The sequence below is a fragment of the Excalfactoria chinensis genome, chromosome 7, assembly GCF_039878825.1.
Source record: "Excalfactoria chinensis isolate bCotChi1 chromosome 7, bCotChi1.hap2, whole genome shotgun sequence".
NCBI classification, from domain to species: Eukaryota; Metazoa; Chordata; class Aves; order Galliformes; family Phasianidae; genus Excalfactoria; species Excalfactoria chinensis.
This window is the reverse complement of record NC_092831.1, coordinates 22,078,055-22,093,050: the sequence shown is the minus strand read 5'-3', so window position 1 is coordinate 22,093,050 and position 14,996 is coordinate 22,078,055. Positions and strand designations below refer to the sequence as shown.

The 14,996-nt window shown below is 41.1% G+C and overlaps 2 protein-coding genes across 13 annotated transcripts in view; one reads left to right on the top strand and one right to left on the bottom strand.

The window, feature by feature from the left end:
- NBEAL1 (neurobeachin like 1) overlaps nt 1–5,805 on the bottom strand; it is a 74,909-nt gene extending 69,104 nt beyond the window's left edge. For 7 of the 10 annotated variants that reach the window (XM_072342333.1, XM_072342338.1, XM_072342336.1 and 4 more), the window contains exons 1-2: nt 5,162–5,288; nt 4,360–4,658 (exon numbers count right to left, since the gene is read on the bottom strand). In XM_072342333.1, the coding sequence (XP_072198434.1) occupies nt 4,360–4,410 (51 nt within the window). In that variant the 5' untranslated portion in view covers nt 4,411–4,658; nt 5,162–5,288. Of the gene's footprint in view, nt 1–4,359; nt 4,659–4,977; nt 5,131–5,161; nt 5,289–5,594; nt 5,641–5,677 lie in introns of those variants that run through there. The other 3 variants (XM_072342329.1, XM_072342331.1, XM_072342330.1) reach the window with 3 other exon arrangements.
- A 36-nt stretch (nt 5,806–5,841) lies between these two features.
- The window catches only part of SGO2 (shugoshin 2), a 36,187-nt gene continuing 27,032 nt past the window's right edge, over nt 5,842–14,996 (top strand). For 2 of the 3 annotated variants that reach the window (XM_072342354.1, XM_072342351.1), the window contains exon 1: nt 5,842–6,130. The gene's annotated coding sequence lies outside the window, so the exon portion shown is untranslated. Of the gene's footprint in view, nt 6,131–6,432; nt 6,492–14,996 lie in introns of those variants that run through there. The other variant, XM_072342352.1, reaches the window with a different exon arrangement.

The following is a 14,996-nucleotide window of genomic DNA, read 5'->3' as shown; positions in this document are numbered from 1 at the left end:
TCATTTGGCTTTTATCACCCCTTTACCTTCCCCCCACCTTAGATTAAAAAAAATAAATATGTTTACCTTGCTCTAATTGTACTCACGTCCTGTGAAATTCAGATTTCCCTTTGTCTTTGTAAAACATTCAGGTTTTCTTATTCATAAATATTCAGGTAAAACTGAGCATATCAAGTTATACCTTTTTTTTTTTTTCCCCTTTCAAGATATGACTTTATGCTTCTCTTGAAATGTGTAATTTCAAGAAAAAAGATGTGTATTAGTAGTGAAAAAAATACTGTCATATAGAAGACTATTTGATCACTTCCTGTGTAAATTAAAAATTCAGATTCTTTGAAATAAAGTCAAGCGATTTCTGAACTATCTACCAGAAGAAATGGAGAAGACGATATATACATAATTGAAATCTTACAGACAAGATACAGATACAAGGTAATTTGGATCTGCAGTAAAAGTTACTTCAGAGGGTAATAAGGCAAGAATTAATTTTGCATACTGGTACACAATTAACAACTAAGAAATGATTAATCAACTACAACTGTAATACAGCAACAGCTATGTTGGTTTCTGAACACAAGGCAAGACTGGTAGAGCAGATCTAATGAAAGAGATTACTTCAGTCACATGAACATGAAAAGGTCACAGAAACACTCGGATGAAAGCATACCCTTTCTCAGACTACCTCAGTTCTTCTGGTAGAGCTTTTCTCCTGCTGTAAACTTACATTACTGAAACATTTTCAAATATCTGCTGCATATTCACTTAAGTGAATCATGTTACTCTGAAGATTATAGTTGAGGCTTCACACTGACAAGCAATAGACTAATGCTTGACACCACCTTTGTCTACTTCGCCTGCTGCAGAAAATTTTCCCTATTGAATTCCTTAACCTGCGTTATCCATTCTATATGCATTTCAATTACCTTCAGATTATAAAGAATGCATTCCCACATTTAGATCAGAAGATGGCAGCTTACATTCATATTAGTGTTCAAGTGAATAACAGCAACATACATACAAATGAGCAAGCATTAGAAAAAAAACATCCCCATTTTAAACTGAAAATCACCTCAAAAGATCATGGCAGCAATCTGAGTTTTTAACAATGTTTTCTCTGCAGAAAGTTTGACGTCATTAAAAAAAAAAATTAAAACAAAGAACAACTCAAGGCAGAACAGCTGAGACAATTAACAATGCAATGCTTTCATATAATTTCCAGTGACTCAAATCAAAACTTTACTGCATTTAATGAGTTCCTACACTGCTCCCAGACAGCACCAAAAGCATCATCAGTCACATGTGGCTGTTAACTTTTGTTACACATCTCAACAACAGGCTAATTTGCAACTTTGCAGCTGTTGGTCCTCCAGAGCACAGCTTTTAGAGGAATAGAAGCAAAAAGCAACAAGAAAAAACGCATTTTAGGTTTGCCAGATGAAGAACAACAGAATATCAGCTTAAAATAAACTTCTGCATCCATCAATACAATGAAGGGGGGGGAGGGAAATAAGAAAACAATACTTCACACATAATATCATCTGAAGACTGCTTTTGTAGAGGGACTGCTTAGATGCTCAATACTTTTCAGGTCTTCAATTGCTACATTGCACCCAAGTCAACAAAGCTGCAGAAATCCTCTTACTTCTCTGTGAAGGAGCATTAATTGTTACAACTGACATTTAACAAGCACAGGACACCAAGAGAACACACAGGGCAAGAGGCATGACCCCAAAGAAGCAAGATGGTTACACACCATCACCCATCGCCTCAAAATTGTGACAAGCATCGCTGCTTTAACACACAGGGATATACTTAGCATACTATCACCCAGGGCCCAACAGCCTGAAAAAGGAAAAGATAGGCAACACAAGTTGCTATCAGCAATGCTGAGCATCGCACCGAAAACAAGTTAGATAAAGAAACAGTGAAATCCAAACAAGGCTGCAAAACCCAAAGCCACACAGTTGAGATCTGTTAAGCAACAGATCCTCATTTACTCAACTGTAACCACCCAGTAGCTTTGGTAGTTTGGAGACATCCCCCACCTTTCTTTCCCAGGAGGATACCAGCCACAAAGTCATGGAAAGGCAACATATGGGATAGGATGCTACGTTTCATTGGGCAGCCCAAGCATAAAGAGACTTTTCCCTAAGCCACGATAGTGTGTTACTGGTGATAATTGCTACATCTTCCCATTGTGCTAGATTCTATAAGGAGAGCCAACAGCAGCACAACCTAGATGTTTTCAATACACAACTGAATAATTTATATTTAACCCTCACAATACTTCATACAATAAGCTTCTTCAGTTGAGAGCAACTCCACCAAACTTAATCCAACAGGGAATACTGCATCCTAGATCCCTTTCTTATGCAAAAAGGAAAGGATTTTAACCTAAAGACAAGTTAGAGATTAAAAAAAAAAAAAAAAAAAAGAAGAAAAAGAAAAGCTTTGTGCCCAGTGTTTGTTGAAACACTATTGAGGTTTTTTGTTTTATTTTCTACTCACTCTAGCTGCCCTCAAATTTCAGACAAGCTACTAGACTAAAGTGTAAATATTTCTACATAAGAAATATTCCTTGTCGGTATATGAATACACCTAACATGTCCATAGTATGTGGTTCTGGAAGAAAACATACCAAACTAAGACCAAAATTCAAGTCACTGAGAGCTCACAAGGGCTGAGTACATCAAAATACATATTTTTAATGAGTCTAGATAGTCTCTTCATTCCCAACACAAGAGCTGTCCGTATGGCACTTGCATTCACATAAAGAAACTGAGCATCCTCCAAAGTACACATGGTAACTAGCACTGCTTTATTTATTCCCGTTGGCATGCAAACAATATGGAAATGGAAAGCACACAATGAGAATAGAAGGTTCAAGCAAAGGAGGAAAAGGCACAAGAGAGATAAAAGAATTTTATAAAGTATAAATTTCTAGAGAGGAAAGAGACAAAGGCTGGCTGAGGAAAAAAAAAAAAACAAACAAAAAACAAAACAAAACAACAAAAAACTCAGAGTTTGGCTCATCTCCCCAGCCCTGCATCTCCTAAAGCTGAAGAAAGCCTGGATTCTTGGGGTCTGTTCCAAGTATCTTTGTTCTTCTCACACTGATGAACTCACTGGAAAAACATCCATCTCCTCCAGTGCTGGTCTATTTCCCACTGCTATTGGCATTCCTACTTTAGTTTAAATGGCAAAGGACTATGCAAATACATTTCAGTCCAACAGATAAGCCACGTGGGTAAGAAGTCATAACATGCTGTGATGCTTGCAATGGTTTTATTTTTAACTACATAATAGAGCATTAGGATTGCTAACACAGAAAAATTAAGAAAAGCCACATCCCAGGCTGCCTTGTGCAACCCTCACCCACTGCTTGTGTGCAAGCATTATTAAGACAGTATGCGTTTAAGATCTCATACTACAGTCTTGAAGCAGACCTTCTGTGGAAATGAGCCCAGAAGAACAAGAGAACATTTATCCTTACTACCTGACTGGTTTGAAAAATGAAAGAACCTGTGATACATAAAAAGGGTGAGACTGCAAAGTAAAAAAGTAAAAGAAAACTAGGAAATAGGGCCACCAAAAGCAACCCCTGCCGCTGCCACAGAGCTCCTGTATGATAGCGGGCTGGCTCCTACCTCAGTCTTTACAGTTGGTTTGTTTGATTTTTAAACGCTCTCCTCATTTTATGAGTAACTACTCAGATAAGCTGGAATCCATTCTGCACACACACTCAGTACTCCAGCAACAGTTGGGATCTCTACCTTAACTACATTAATTGCTTAACACTGTGAAACACAAATGGACAAACAACAGAGTTGTAAGTGATCCTGCCAGGGGAAAAGAAGTCCATTACTATCAACAGAGTACTTTAATGTTGTAGTAATAAGCAGCAAAGAACGGCTCAGGACTGCTTCAATAAGTCCGCTCTTCAAGAAGGCTGTGGCTAATGTATATTAAATAAAACAGAAACTGTACAGAAAACAATAAAGTTAAAATTAAATACAAGACAGCAATGAATTAAATGAATGCAATTCATCCTAATGCCAAGATCCTACATAAGAAAATGCACCTAAAGCATGAATGCATGCATTCACATAATCAAAAGGTGTAGTTAAATAAGTGCCATAACCCTGTACAGTTCATGCCCAACTCAAAAAAAAAACGAGCCCAATCTACAGAGTAAATCAAGAGGTGGACTTGTAAATGGTTTAAGTTCAGCCATACTTAAAAAGGTCATGCAAGTCTAAGCAAAACAGAGCATTAAAACGTATTACAGAATTAATTTAAATTACTGACTTGAAAATAAAAGAGGAAAGACACACCGACAACCCCCAGACGCTCACTCACCTTGCTGCAGTAAAGCATCCACAGCTCGTACAGCCTTTCCCGGGATGCCATTCCTCCCTTTCCTCCTTTCCTCAGTGCCAGCTCCTTCCGTTCAGGATCCAACCATGCTCAGTTCCCCAGCGTTCTTTCTGCAGCTTTTAGCTTATTGTGACACTTATATTATAATCCAATAAGAAGTCAAAGATTAAAATAACAGGGTCTCAGCCTCTCCTTTTTGGGTAAACATAGCACGACACCAGAGACCGAAGGCAGCAGCCGAGCATGTCCGTTTCTCACCAGTGGCACTCCGCGTTTAATCCCTGAAAGTGAAAACACACCCTTCAGGCCTCTGGCGGAGGAGAGCAAAACAAACCCGGACTTGAAGCCTACGGCCGGCCTCGGGAATTACGCGAGGCCAGCGGCACCGCTTTCGCCCGCGGCGTTACCACAGCACGGAGCAGCCCGGCTGCCGGTCTTCGCGCCGATTTCTCGGTGTCAGGAGCGAGCGGCTGACGGCGGACGCCGAGCCCACAGGGCTCACCCGACTGAGCGGCTCGGGCGGGCGGTGACAGCCGCCGCCCTGGTACCCCTACCTCGGTGACCACAACCACCCTAGAACCCAGAGAGCCGAGACAGCACCTGCCCAGGCAGAGACACCGACAGCGGCCTTTCCCGTTCCCTGCAGGAGAAGCCCCGAGCCACAACGCCCGCTTCGTCACCGCCGCCTGAGAGAACACCGCTACCCCAGGCCGCCACCCAACCGCGCTCTTGGCCTCACCCGGCTCCCCCCCCCGCGCCTCCGCGACCTCTCCCCGCAGCCCACCTGTGCCAGGCGGGAAGCAGCTTGGCAGCGCCGGGCGACCGAGTGGGCCGGGCCTCGCCACATCGCCCGCCCCGCCCGCATTCCGGCACACGCCCCGGCCGCCGCCAGGGAGTGGAGAAGCTGCGGGCGCCATCTTGGCTGCGGGCACGGCAGCGGGCGGGACCAACCCCGCGAGCAAAGTGCCCATGGCTGTGTACTGACGGAGGCCCCACAGCTGTAGAGTGGGGGTCGCTGAGCAGGCGGAGAGGCCTAGGGCCGCAATAGCGCCCGTTGCGCGCCGGACCTCCACATGAGAAAAACGCGCGGGAAGCGTTTGTACCCTTGAAAAGATTGGCGCGCCTCAGGGGCGTAGAGTTTCACGCGTTTGAGAGAGGCCTACACAGCCTGAGGGCCACGTATAAGCATAAAATCACTGTGGTAAAGCAGTCTGTACCTTGTACGTGGATCTCACATAAAACTGAAAAAACATTCCAGAAATGCACTAGATAGCTAAAAAAAGAACGATAAAAAACTTACCTCTACTTGATAGTGTGTTTTTATACAAATATACCAGCAGTGCCAGTAGCTGCCCAAGACAGAGCGCGTGAGATGAGGGTCTTCTAAACAAAACCTCCACAGATGCAGCAAGATTGGAAGGAACCTCGTTATATCTATCTGCTTTCTCAAAAAAACAAGACCACAAATAAGACTGCATCCAGTTCTGAAGAAGGGAGGGTAAGCTTTAAGAAGACCTGAGCTTTTTCACCTCTATCAGGGAACTGTTAGATTGGGGCTTAAACTGGTGCACCTGGTGAAGGGGTGCAGGCAAATTATTTGCACCTGTGCTCTTCAGCTGACCAGAAGGGGTGGGCACAGAGTGCAGCTTCCTGGGTTCATATAAGGGCCAGACACTGAAGTGAAGCATCTCTTGGATCTGGGCTGTTTCTGAAGAAGAATGCTACCTAGCTGGAGAGCCCTGTTCATAGTCAGGTAAGTTCTGTTTTCCTTTTTGTATAGGATTATTGGTTCCTCTGTGAGTGATTTGTTGGGTATTTCTGAAATCCTGTCAGAAGTAATTTTACTTTGCTAATAGAGCACTTGGTCTACAGGGAGAACATCGGTGTAGTGAAATTGCTTGGTCACAGCCTGAATGAATGATTGAGCACCAGTTATGAAGGCATGTCTAACTCACAGAGCTCAGGTGAAAGCTATGTTCTTGAGTGGCTAGAAGAGGTGGAGCATGGATCTACCCCTTCTCATCCTCATTTAAGGGCTAATAGCTGTGAAAGTAACTTTTCTTTGGATAGAGACTGTTCTTGAGCTGTTGTTACTTATTGGAAGGGGTGAACAGGTTTGTTTATTTATTTATTTGTTACTTGTTACTATGTGGTAATACTTGTATCCCATTTGGTGGTATAAGCAGTTTGTTTTGCCATACAGTTGACCATAATTTCTTAGTAGTATTGTTGTGCTTTTGGCTGCTGTTATTCCTTCTCACCCTAGTAAATCCTGTAGTTTTCCTTGGTTTTTAGATTTTTGCTCTCTACACGGGGAGTTCTAGTATGGGGCACTGCAGCAATGTTTTGGTTCATAATTTAAAGTTCCTTCTTAGGGAGCATATGGTAGAGTCTCTATTCCTGGTGGTGTTCAGAAAAAGTTTAGATGTGACACTGAGAGGTGTAGTTAGTGGCCTCTCTGACTGCCATCTTGTGGGACTTCTGGAGCAAATACAAAGCATTCTTATTTGCCCCTTCCACAGTAAGGAGATGGGAGGTTAACTCTTTATGGTATGCTTTGACGTTTATAGCTTTTCATCTTTTTAGAGTCTTTTTCCAGAATAAATTTAAAACTTCTTTCCTTTGAGGAATTCGGGTGTAAGTGAAGCCAAATACAAACCCAAACTTTCTGAGATATTTCTCCCTTTTTAATATTATTGATGTTTAGGAGCAATAGCAACTTCCCCTACATTCAGGAGAGATGTTGTAGCAGACCGTAGTAGAAAAACAGACTCATCCTGATGTAAACTGAATGTTCCTGTCTTATGAAGTACTGCTGCCCTCTTAACTGGTGTACTTGTGGGCAACTGAACAGGCATTTCCCCCTCTGCTAGATTTGCAGTAGTATAGTTTACTTTGGGGAGGTCTAGGTAATTACTGCTGATTGTGTAGATAGTTCTTGTGTTATGTGGGTGTTCTGAAGGGAGAGTAAAGCATTAGTATTTTATAGCAGATTGGTTTGTTCCTGTGACATAGTGAGCAGTTTTCTGGTCTGATTTCCAGAGGATCTCCTACAGCAAGTAGTATGCTGTGAAGTTGTTAGTGTGGTTTTCTGGAGGTCTGTATCTTTGGATTTGAGTCAAGTTTAGCCTCTCCTGTTGGTATAAGCAGCTGGCAGGCATTCAGTGTTCTTTAACTTTATATTGAATTCTTTATCATGGTGCAGATATAAGCAAAGTGACAGAGGTCTGTGGAAAAAGGTGGGCCATAGTCTCATTACTGTAGGTCTAGTATAATTATTGGTGAATTCAGTGTACTATTACTTCATGGAGATTCCTGTCTAGGGATATGAAAGCAAAGAATGGAGAAATACACAGGTAACTTGTTCTAAGTTTGTGATTTTAAAATGTGAATATTTGTGGGTTCATTTATTTGTATAAGGTAATTACTGGTTTTATTGTCTTTATATTACTTTCTTTTTTCGCAATTATGTTCCAATTGTTTCATGGACATTAATTAGTTGGGTAGGTGGTGTTGTTTTTCATTGTCCTTTAGCAAATGTGTTGTGGTAAATCTGTTTACAAAAGTGGTTTTTCCCATGTTTGCTCATCATTTGTGGTTTTGTACCTTGTATATGTTCAGTAGCTGTATGTTAGTGTCTTACTGAACTTGTTTAGTCAGCAAGTTAGATAAGAGTGGGTGGAGAGAAGGGTGTGGGTACAGAGGAGGCAATCTGAGAACAAGAAAAAGCTCAGTAATTGACCTGCCTGTGTTTTAGTTTTGAGTTTTAGCTTTTTGTCTTAAGGCTGATGTTTTGTTTACTAACAAAATAATAACAATGGAGATGTGAAATATGCTTAGTATAATGTACCTCTCAGCTTTTCCATGGTCCTTTACCAACACTAAGTAATAGAAGCAAAGAGTTATGTTTACATTTTAATCCAACAGCCTTGGAAGCTCAGTCTACTACCATAATAGTGTAAAGTAAGGTTTGTGGGTGCTGGTTCCTAGGCACTCAGGCCCAATTAGCCTGAGACTGTGTTTAGGGTGGCTATTAAGAAGTAACCAACTGGCCCTGGCAGGACAGTCAGGCCTTTGAGATGGTGCTTTGCAGAGGGTAGTCACAGTATTGGCTTTCCTTGAGTTTCTCTGCCTGAGTTTATGCAAACTGAGTGCATCCATTGTGTGGGGTAAGCTAGCAAACCTAGGAAATGTTTAATCTTCCTTTTGTCACCATATTCATGTAACCCAGGTAGGTCAGGGCTTGTTCATTGTCCTCAGGATTTGGAAATGGGAAGGAATGCATTGGACCCTTGATGAATAAGCTGGTATTTAAAGTTTTTAGTTGTTTAAGTGCTGGAGACTGACCACAGCTAAAGCTCGGAAGTGAAGATTGAACTAATAGCATTAAGTTCCTCTAGCCCCTAGTTGTTCTGCTGTCACATATTCAGGGTTAAAACATTCACACTTAAATTCAGGAAGGAATTAACCCCAGGGTAGCCTGGGACTATGGCAGGTGTTTTTGTCCTCTGTACTTTGATCTCATTACCACAGGGCAACTGCAGTATAATGAATACCCTGCTATAGAAGGCCTGGGCAGTAGCTTGATCTTTTGTTGTTTTTTTTTTTTTTTCTGTAGCATAAGCTCCTTTACCAGAGGCCTTAAAATTGAAGCTGTGCTGGGAGTTATGTCAGGTACACATTAAGGCTAAATATTTAGTATGTGATTATGGGGGCTTATCTTCCACCAAAACTTCTTACTTGAAGTGAACCATCTTAGTGTCTACTGTATTATTACCAGTGCTCAGTAAAGCTACCACACTTTCAAGTCAAATCATTCTACTTTAGCTAAGATGCCATTTAAAAAATGATTTCATTATGTTGCAGAGCTTAGTGGCTCTCAGTCTTCAGCATAACTTCTGAAAATGTTAAGTGTCAGGAAGATGTCACCATGTAAGAATGTGTAGGCACCTACAGTCTGTGAAGATCTGAGCTGTGTTCCCTCTCAAGTGGCAGGGTAAGTCAGAGAGCACCAGCTATAGGTATGGCCTGTGGGCACACTGTCAGATCTTAAGTTAATTCATCTTGGAACTCAAATGGAGACAAAACTCCAATTGCTGCTGGATTCTTGCAAAATGTTAGTGTTGTGGCCTACCAGAAGCAGGGATGTTGCTTGCAGTGTAGGACCTCCTTGTGGGTGGGGTATGAAACCAAGGCTGTCCCCCACCCTGGGCCTTCATGAATCCTCCACGGGTTCTGCTAGCCAGACTTCAGAAACAGAAGGTGCATAGAGACCTGAATGATGGCCAGTGTTGTGAGACTTAAAAGAGTTTTTAAATCCTACAGTGTTGTGTAAACAGTGTGCTGTTAAAGTATGTGTGATGTGTGTGGGGTCCCACTTGCATGCTGAATGAGTTGCAGACAGGGTAGCATAATGGGTCTCTCTTCTAGTTTCTGACCCAAGACCTTAAGGAAAGCTGTTACTTCCCCTTGCTATGCAGGGGTCAGCATGAGTTCATGTCTAGAAACAGTGTGAGATCGTTGCTGAATGAGAGCACAGTGTAAGCTCTGGTTGTGGAAACAGGAGCTAGGCGGTCCTGTGCAGAACAGCCTGACATGATGCCAAGTAGCAACAGGAACTGTTGGGCACTGGGACTGGGTGTTTTTTTGTTTGTTTTTTACCAAGGAGAAGTGATTAAGCAGCTGAAAGATTTATTTTGATATTAATAGAGATCTGAACAGTCACTGACAGAAATAATTGATTAGTAAATGTGGCAAATACTTTAAATGTTTTACTGTCGTATCTCCTAATGTTACAGCTGTGAGACTGGTTTGCAGTACCTCCATGATGAAATTGTAGCTATGAATTTGCCACTGCTTGTAGGAGAACTATTATCCAGTGCTGGTAGTCAGAATGATTTCCCCTCCTTAGGAAGTAGTGATGGTCAATGTAGTTGGGACATTTGTAGATCATCCAGCAGCTGCTTTTCACTTTGAGTAGCTGCAGCTAAGATGGGTGTGCAGCTCTGACTGGTCCAAAGCTCCATGGGTGACTTCTGTGCACCATATAATCATACAACTATGTGCCTGTCTCTGCACTCAGTTCTGGAATCCTGTAAATCTTCTACTATGTAGAGTATGGAGAAGGGAGGCACAGTTCTTTTACACCTGAACTGTGCTGAAGCTTTCCCCTTTTTTAATATTACAGGAACAAAAAAGCTTTAACTAGTGTTAATAATTGAATGTTCTAGGTCCTAATGGGCGGCTGTATTTTAGCAGTGGTGAAACCGAGTTAGAGAAACTTCAATAGTTGCTTTCAGTAAGCAGAGGGTAAAATTAAAGGACAGGTCAAGCAATGTTTTTTCTTTAATAATGGGAATACATGCGAGAGAAAATTCTTGAACTGCTGTGGTGAGTTGCTTTGTGTCACTTTATTTTAACATCTTCCTGTTCTCTGATTGTATGCATATGGATTTCCAGTATTATAATGCTGTAAAAGAGTTTTCACAGTTTACAAATAAAAACTGCCCTGGTTTTCAATAGCTTTTGAACCAAGTGTTGCTATCAGTTTTCTTTAATGTGTGGGTATGAGATGGAAAATGATGTAATGAAAATATGTGGTAATGGATGCTTACCTCTATCCACATTTCACTGCTGAGATTCTGTAGCAAGTGTACTTAAGAATTCATGGACCAAAAAGCCTGAAGTGCAAGGATGTCAGAGGTGGGCCTTCTACAATCTGCATAGAAATATGCATTTCACTTGGGAGGTGCATAGACTTCTGGAGCTTAACTAAAAGTCAGTGAGGCAGAATGCAATCATCTTTTCATTTGAAGAGACTTAGTTGCAGTTGAACTGGAAAAGAAAAAAAATTAGGACAAACATTAAAAATTTTCAGTCTGATCTCCAAAATGCTCATAATTATGTTCCTTCAGGGCCTCGTTTGATGGAGCAGTAAGGTTCTCCACAGTCTGTGCATTGTGGCTTAGTTTTTAGACAGTACTGTGTGGACTTTGAAGTGCTCATCCAAGTTGTTCCTGACTTGCTGTAGACTTCCTCCTCCCAGGACCCTGTGCTGCAGAAGAGTTGTGTGCTGTAGGGAGGAGGCTTTGGGTTATCTCAAACTCTGGAGTCAAAATATCTTGTTAGTTGAACACTGCCCATGACCTGAGGAGTGTGGTTATAACTGCTTCCAGCTACCACAGCTAGTATAACAGCTGTTGGTTGTTTGGGTTTTTTTTGAGATTGATTGCTTTTACACTGCAGAAAAACTTGTATGTAGGAATGGTTTGCAAGGAGCAGTGAGTTTTCAAATAGAGAAAAACAGCCTGAAGTCGAGCATCTGTAGTGTTTTCTACCAACTGTACAATAAGCTTACATGAATCTGGAAGACTTGCTAGCAAAAATTTGGGTAGTTTGTGAATTCCCCATGCTTCTGTAGCATTCTGGACTTTCTCTAGTTAATGTCTGCTTTGAGGTTCTCTGAGCATTTGCAAACAAAAGCAAGTAAGGTTTCTTAGCAATCCCTAGTTTTCTAGAAACACTGCCTGTTCTGTAACAGTTTTATTCACCCACAAACAGCAGGACAGAGCAGTCAAGAATCCAGATATGCTATTCCAGTGATCACTGAATAATGCATCTCTGTTAGTTTCTGTCTTCACCAAAAGGAATACCAGTGTGTAACCTACACATCACTGCTTAGCTGTGTTTCTTAGTTGCACTGAATGGAATTAAATTCTTTGTTGGAGCCCATAGATGTGTTAGTTGCCATCTGGGGAACCAGTCTGTTTTTTTTTTGTTCAATTTACTTGTGGTGAAAGCAATGAAAATATTTTAGTTCTCTGCTCTAAGCAGTCAAATAGATATGGTGTTTGAGCTGTTATTTTGCAAACCTGGTTTAGTAAATTAACCCAAGTATGTTAGCATACCTATCGCTTTCATTTGTGATTCCTATAAATGCTTGATGTCCAGCATTTGTGGTCAGGAGGAAATGTGCTTTTTTTGTATCTCTGCCTTGAGATATTGAGAATTGTTTATGCTTTATTTCTCTCTGTTGGAAGAGTAGTGTTCTGTGCACCACGTAATTGCAGTAGCTGATCAACCTTCTTTGTGCAGTAAAGGAAGGCATGTGGGAGGGCAGGGATAGTGTCCTGTATACAAAAGGAAGGTATTTTTTTTTCCTCAGTGATGCCTGGGAAAAATTAGTAAGGCCCTCAAACAGACAACTACTAATGGGTCATATGTGAGCATAAAAAAATTGGGTAAGTGGGGTCTCTAACATAGCAAGTTGAAACATGAATTATAAGCATTCTGTCTCTCACTGCTTTTGGAGTTTTTTGTTGTTTTTTTTTTTTCCCCCAAAGGCTCTACTACTGGAATGTTTAGGCAATGCAAGTAAAAGCCCAGAACTTAAAGCCCATTTGAAATGATTTAAAATTAAAGGTGTAGCAGATTAATTTGTATTGTCCTAATAGTTCGGTGCTCTCTGTACCACTTTCTCTTTCCAAGTCTCAAGCACTTAAAGAGCATTTTTGTAACTATGCCTGGAAGTCACTAAGGGAAAAAAAATATTTAGACTCTGCTACCCAAACCTGAGCTGGTATGTTATTAAGATGAGATCACCTGTGTTTTGTTTTACTATGGTTCTCATTATTTCACAGAGCACCTGCTGGCACAGAATTCAGTGATGATTAGTAGGCATACACATAATTACCTGAATGATAATTAGTGTTGCAATAGACTTTTCACAGCACAACAGGATGTTGTCCTGTTTCTAATCCACTTTAGTATGCTTATTTAATTCCTTTTGCATGATGAATAGCCTGGCGGGTTTCACTGAACCTCCTGCTGGAGCAGATCGGTGCAGCTCAGAAGTTTGTAGAGGGAGAGTGATTGACATAACCTCAACATCCACATAGCTCCTGAAGTCAGGATTACAGAAGGATGCTGTGTAAAGATGTTATGATTTAAGGAGCTGGAAAAACAATTCCTAAATGTATCTGAGTATAGATGGGACTGGAGTGGTAAGCATTGCTGTTCTGGTGGTAGCAACGCAGATGTTTGCTTTTGCATTTGTTTTCCTTTATAGTACCTCCTTTTCCTGAAAGCTGTTAAACTCAGAGGGCCCAAACAGTTTCTGCTGTAGGTCTGTTCTTCTCTATAGCTCTACTTTCACTGCTCTGTGATTACATCCTGCTTAAGTCTGTTTGATTATGATTCAATCCTTTTTCTTCTGTGAGAGGAGATGAACTTTGCCTCCATTTCAGTATGTTATCACCTCTCCATCTCACATGGTGGTGTTAGCTTTTGCCTTCTAATCTTTTACTGTGTACGGATTTTAATGCTGCCATGTGTTAGGGGAAATAATGATGAAAAATGTTTCAGTCTCTTCCTGGTGTGTAATTAACTACTGCATCCTTGAAGACTAAACAGATGGTTACGTTAAATATGGGAACAATTCAAATGGTTCTAGTAGGTATTTGTCAGTCTCTGAATTATTTGCTGATACTGTAAATCAGCGTGGGTCAGTTGAATTGCAGTTTGTCTCTGAAAATTTGCTTTAAAAATTCAAGAGAAGCAATCTGTGTTAAACTCAAGTTGCAGTCTGTCTGGAACTGGGAAGTTGTTAAATGCTGAAGTGTAGCTAGTATGCTTTGGGAGGACTTTATTCCTTCCATTCAGAACTTTTCCTCTGTCATATTTTTCTTGTGCGAAACAAGGCTAGATCAAACCTTGACTTGTTTTATTTTGATTATCACCTTAGACTCTGAAAAACAGGCTATGTCACAGAATATGTTAAGCTGGTTGTACAAATATTTTATAGCACTGGTAGGTGAGACTTCAGATAAAAAGAAACTACTGTACTCCAAAAAATGAGGTATTATCTTCCATGCTGGGGGAAACTCATTCAAGTGGAGGCCTCGTCAACTTGATCCATCAGTTAACATGGCATGTGAGTTGCTTGCAGATTGCTTCCATGGTAGTTAGTGTCCTCTGTCTCTGCTTTGTTGCAAACAATTAGATTGGAGCTGGTGTGCACTAGTTCTTGTTTTGAAGCTGCCTAGTCATTCTTAGTTATGGAAAATGCAGTAGAGAAGTTGAATCTCACATCTGTAGCACCTCCTTTGGAGCCAGAGTTCATTATCACAACATTATTGTAAAAAGGTTGATTAAAACTGACTTTCTCATTGCTCTGACTCCACTATTTGCTTTTATTGCTGGCTATTCCTTGAAGGTGCATAGTCCCATGTTATTTAATATTATATTCTGTACATCACTCTTGTTAACTCCAGCTGCTTAATACACAGTGAGCAGGGAACGTTAGCCAGTGGAAACTGGACGGCCATGTCAGTACTCTAATAGTACAGCACTATAATAACACAGTTAATGTCTGATTTGTTAGCGAAGATATTACTGCTTCTTTTATTTCAGGTCAGTGAACAGAAATCAGTCATGAGATATTAATCTCTTTCTAGCAGTTTAATCATAACCACTCCCCTGCCTTTGTTCTGCTATTCATATGCTCAGCAGCAACATCCCCCCAGCAATTCCCCCCCTTCCCTCTTGTAATGACCTCATTTCAAAGCAGTTTCTGGTTGGGCTTTCATGGGATCAGACTAATGCTGTTTGAGTTGGGATTA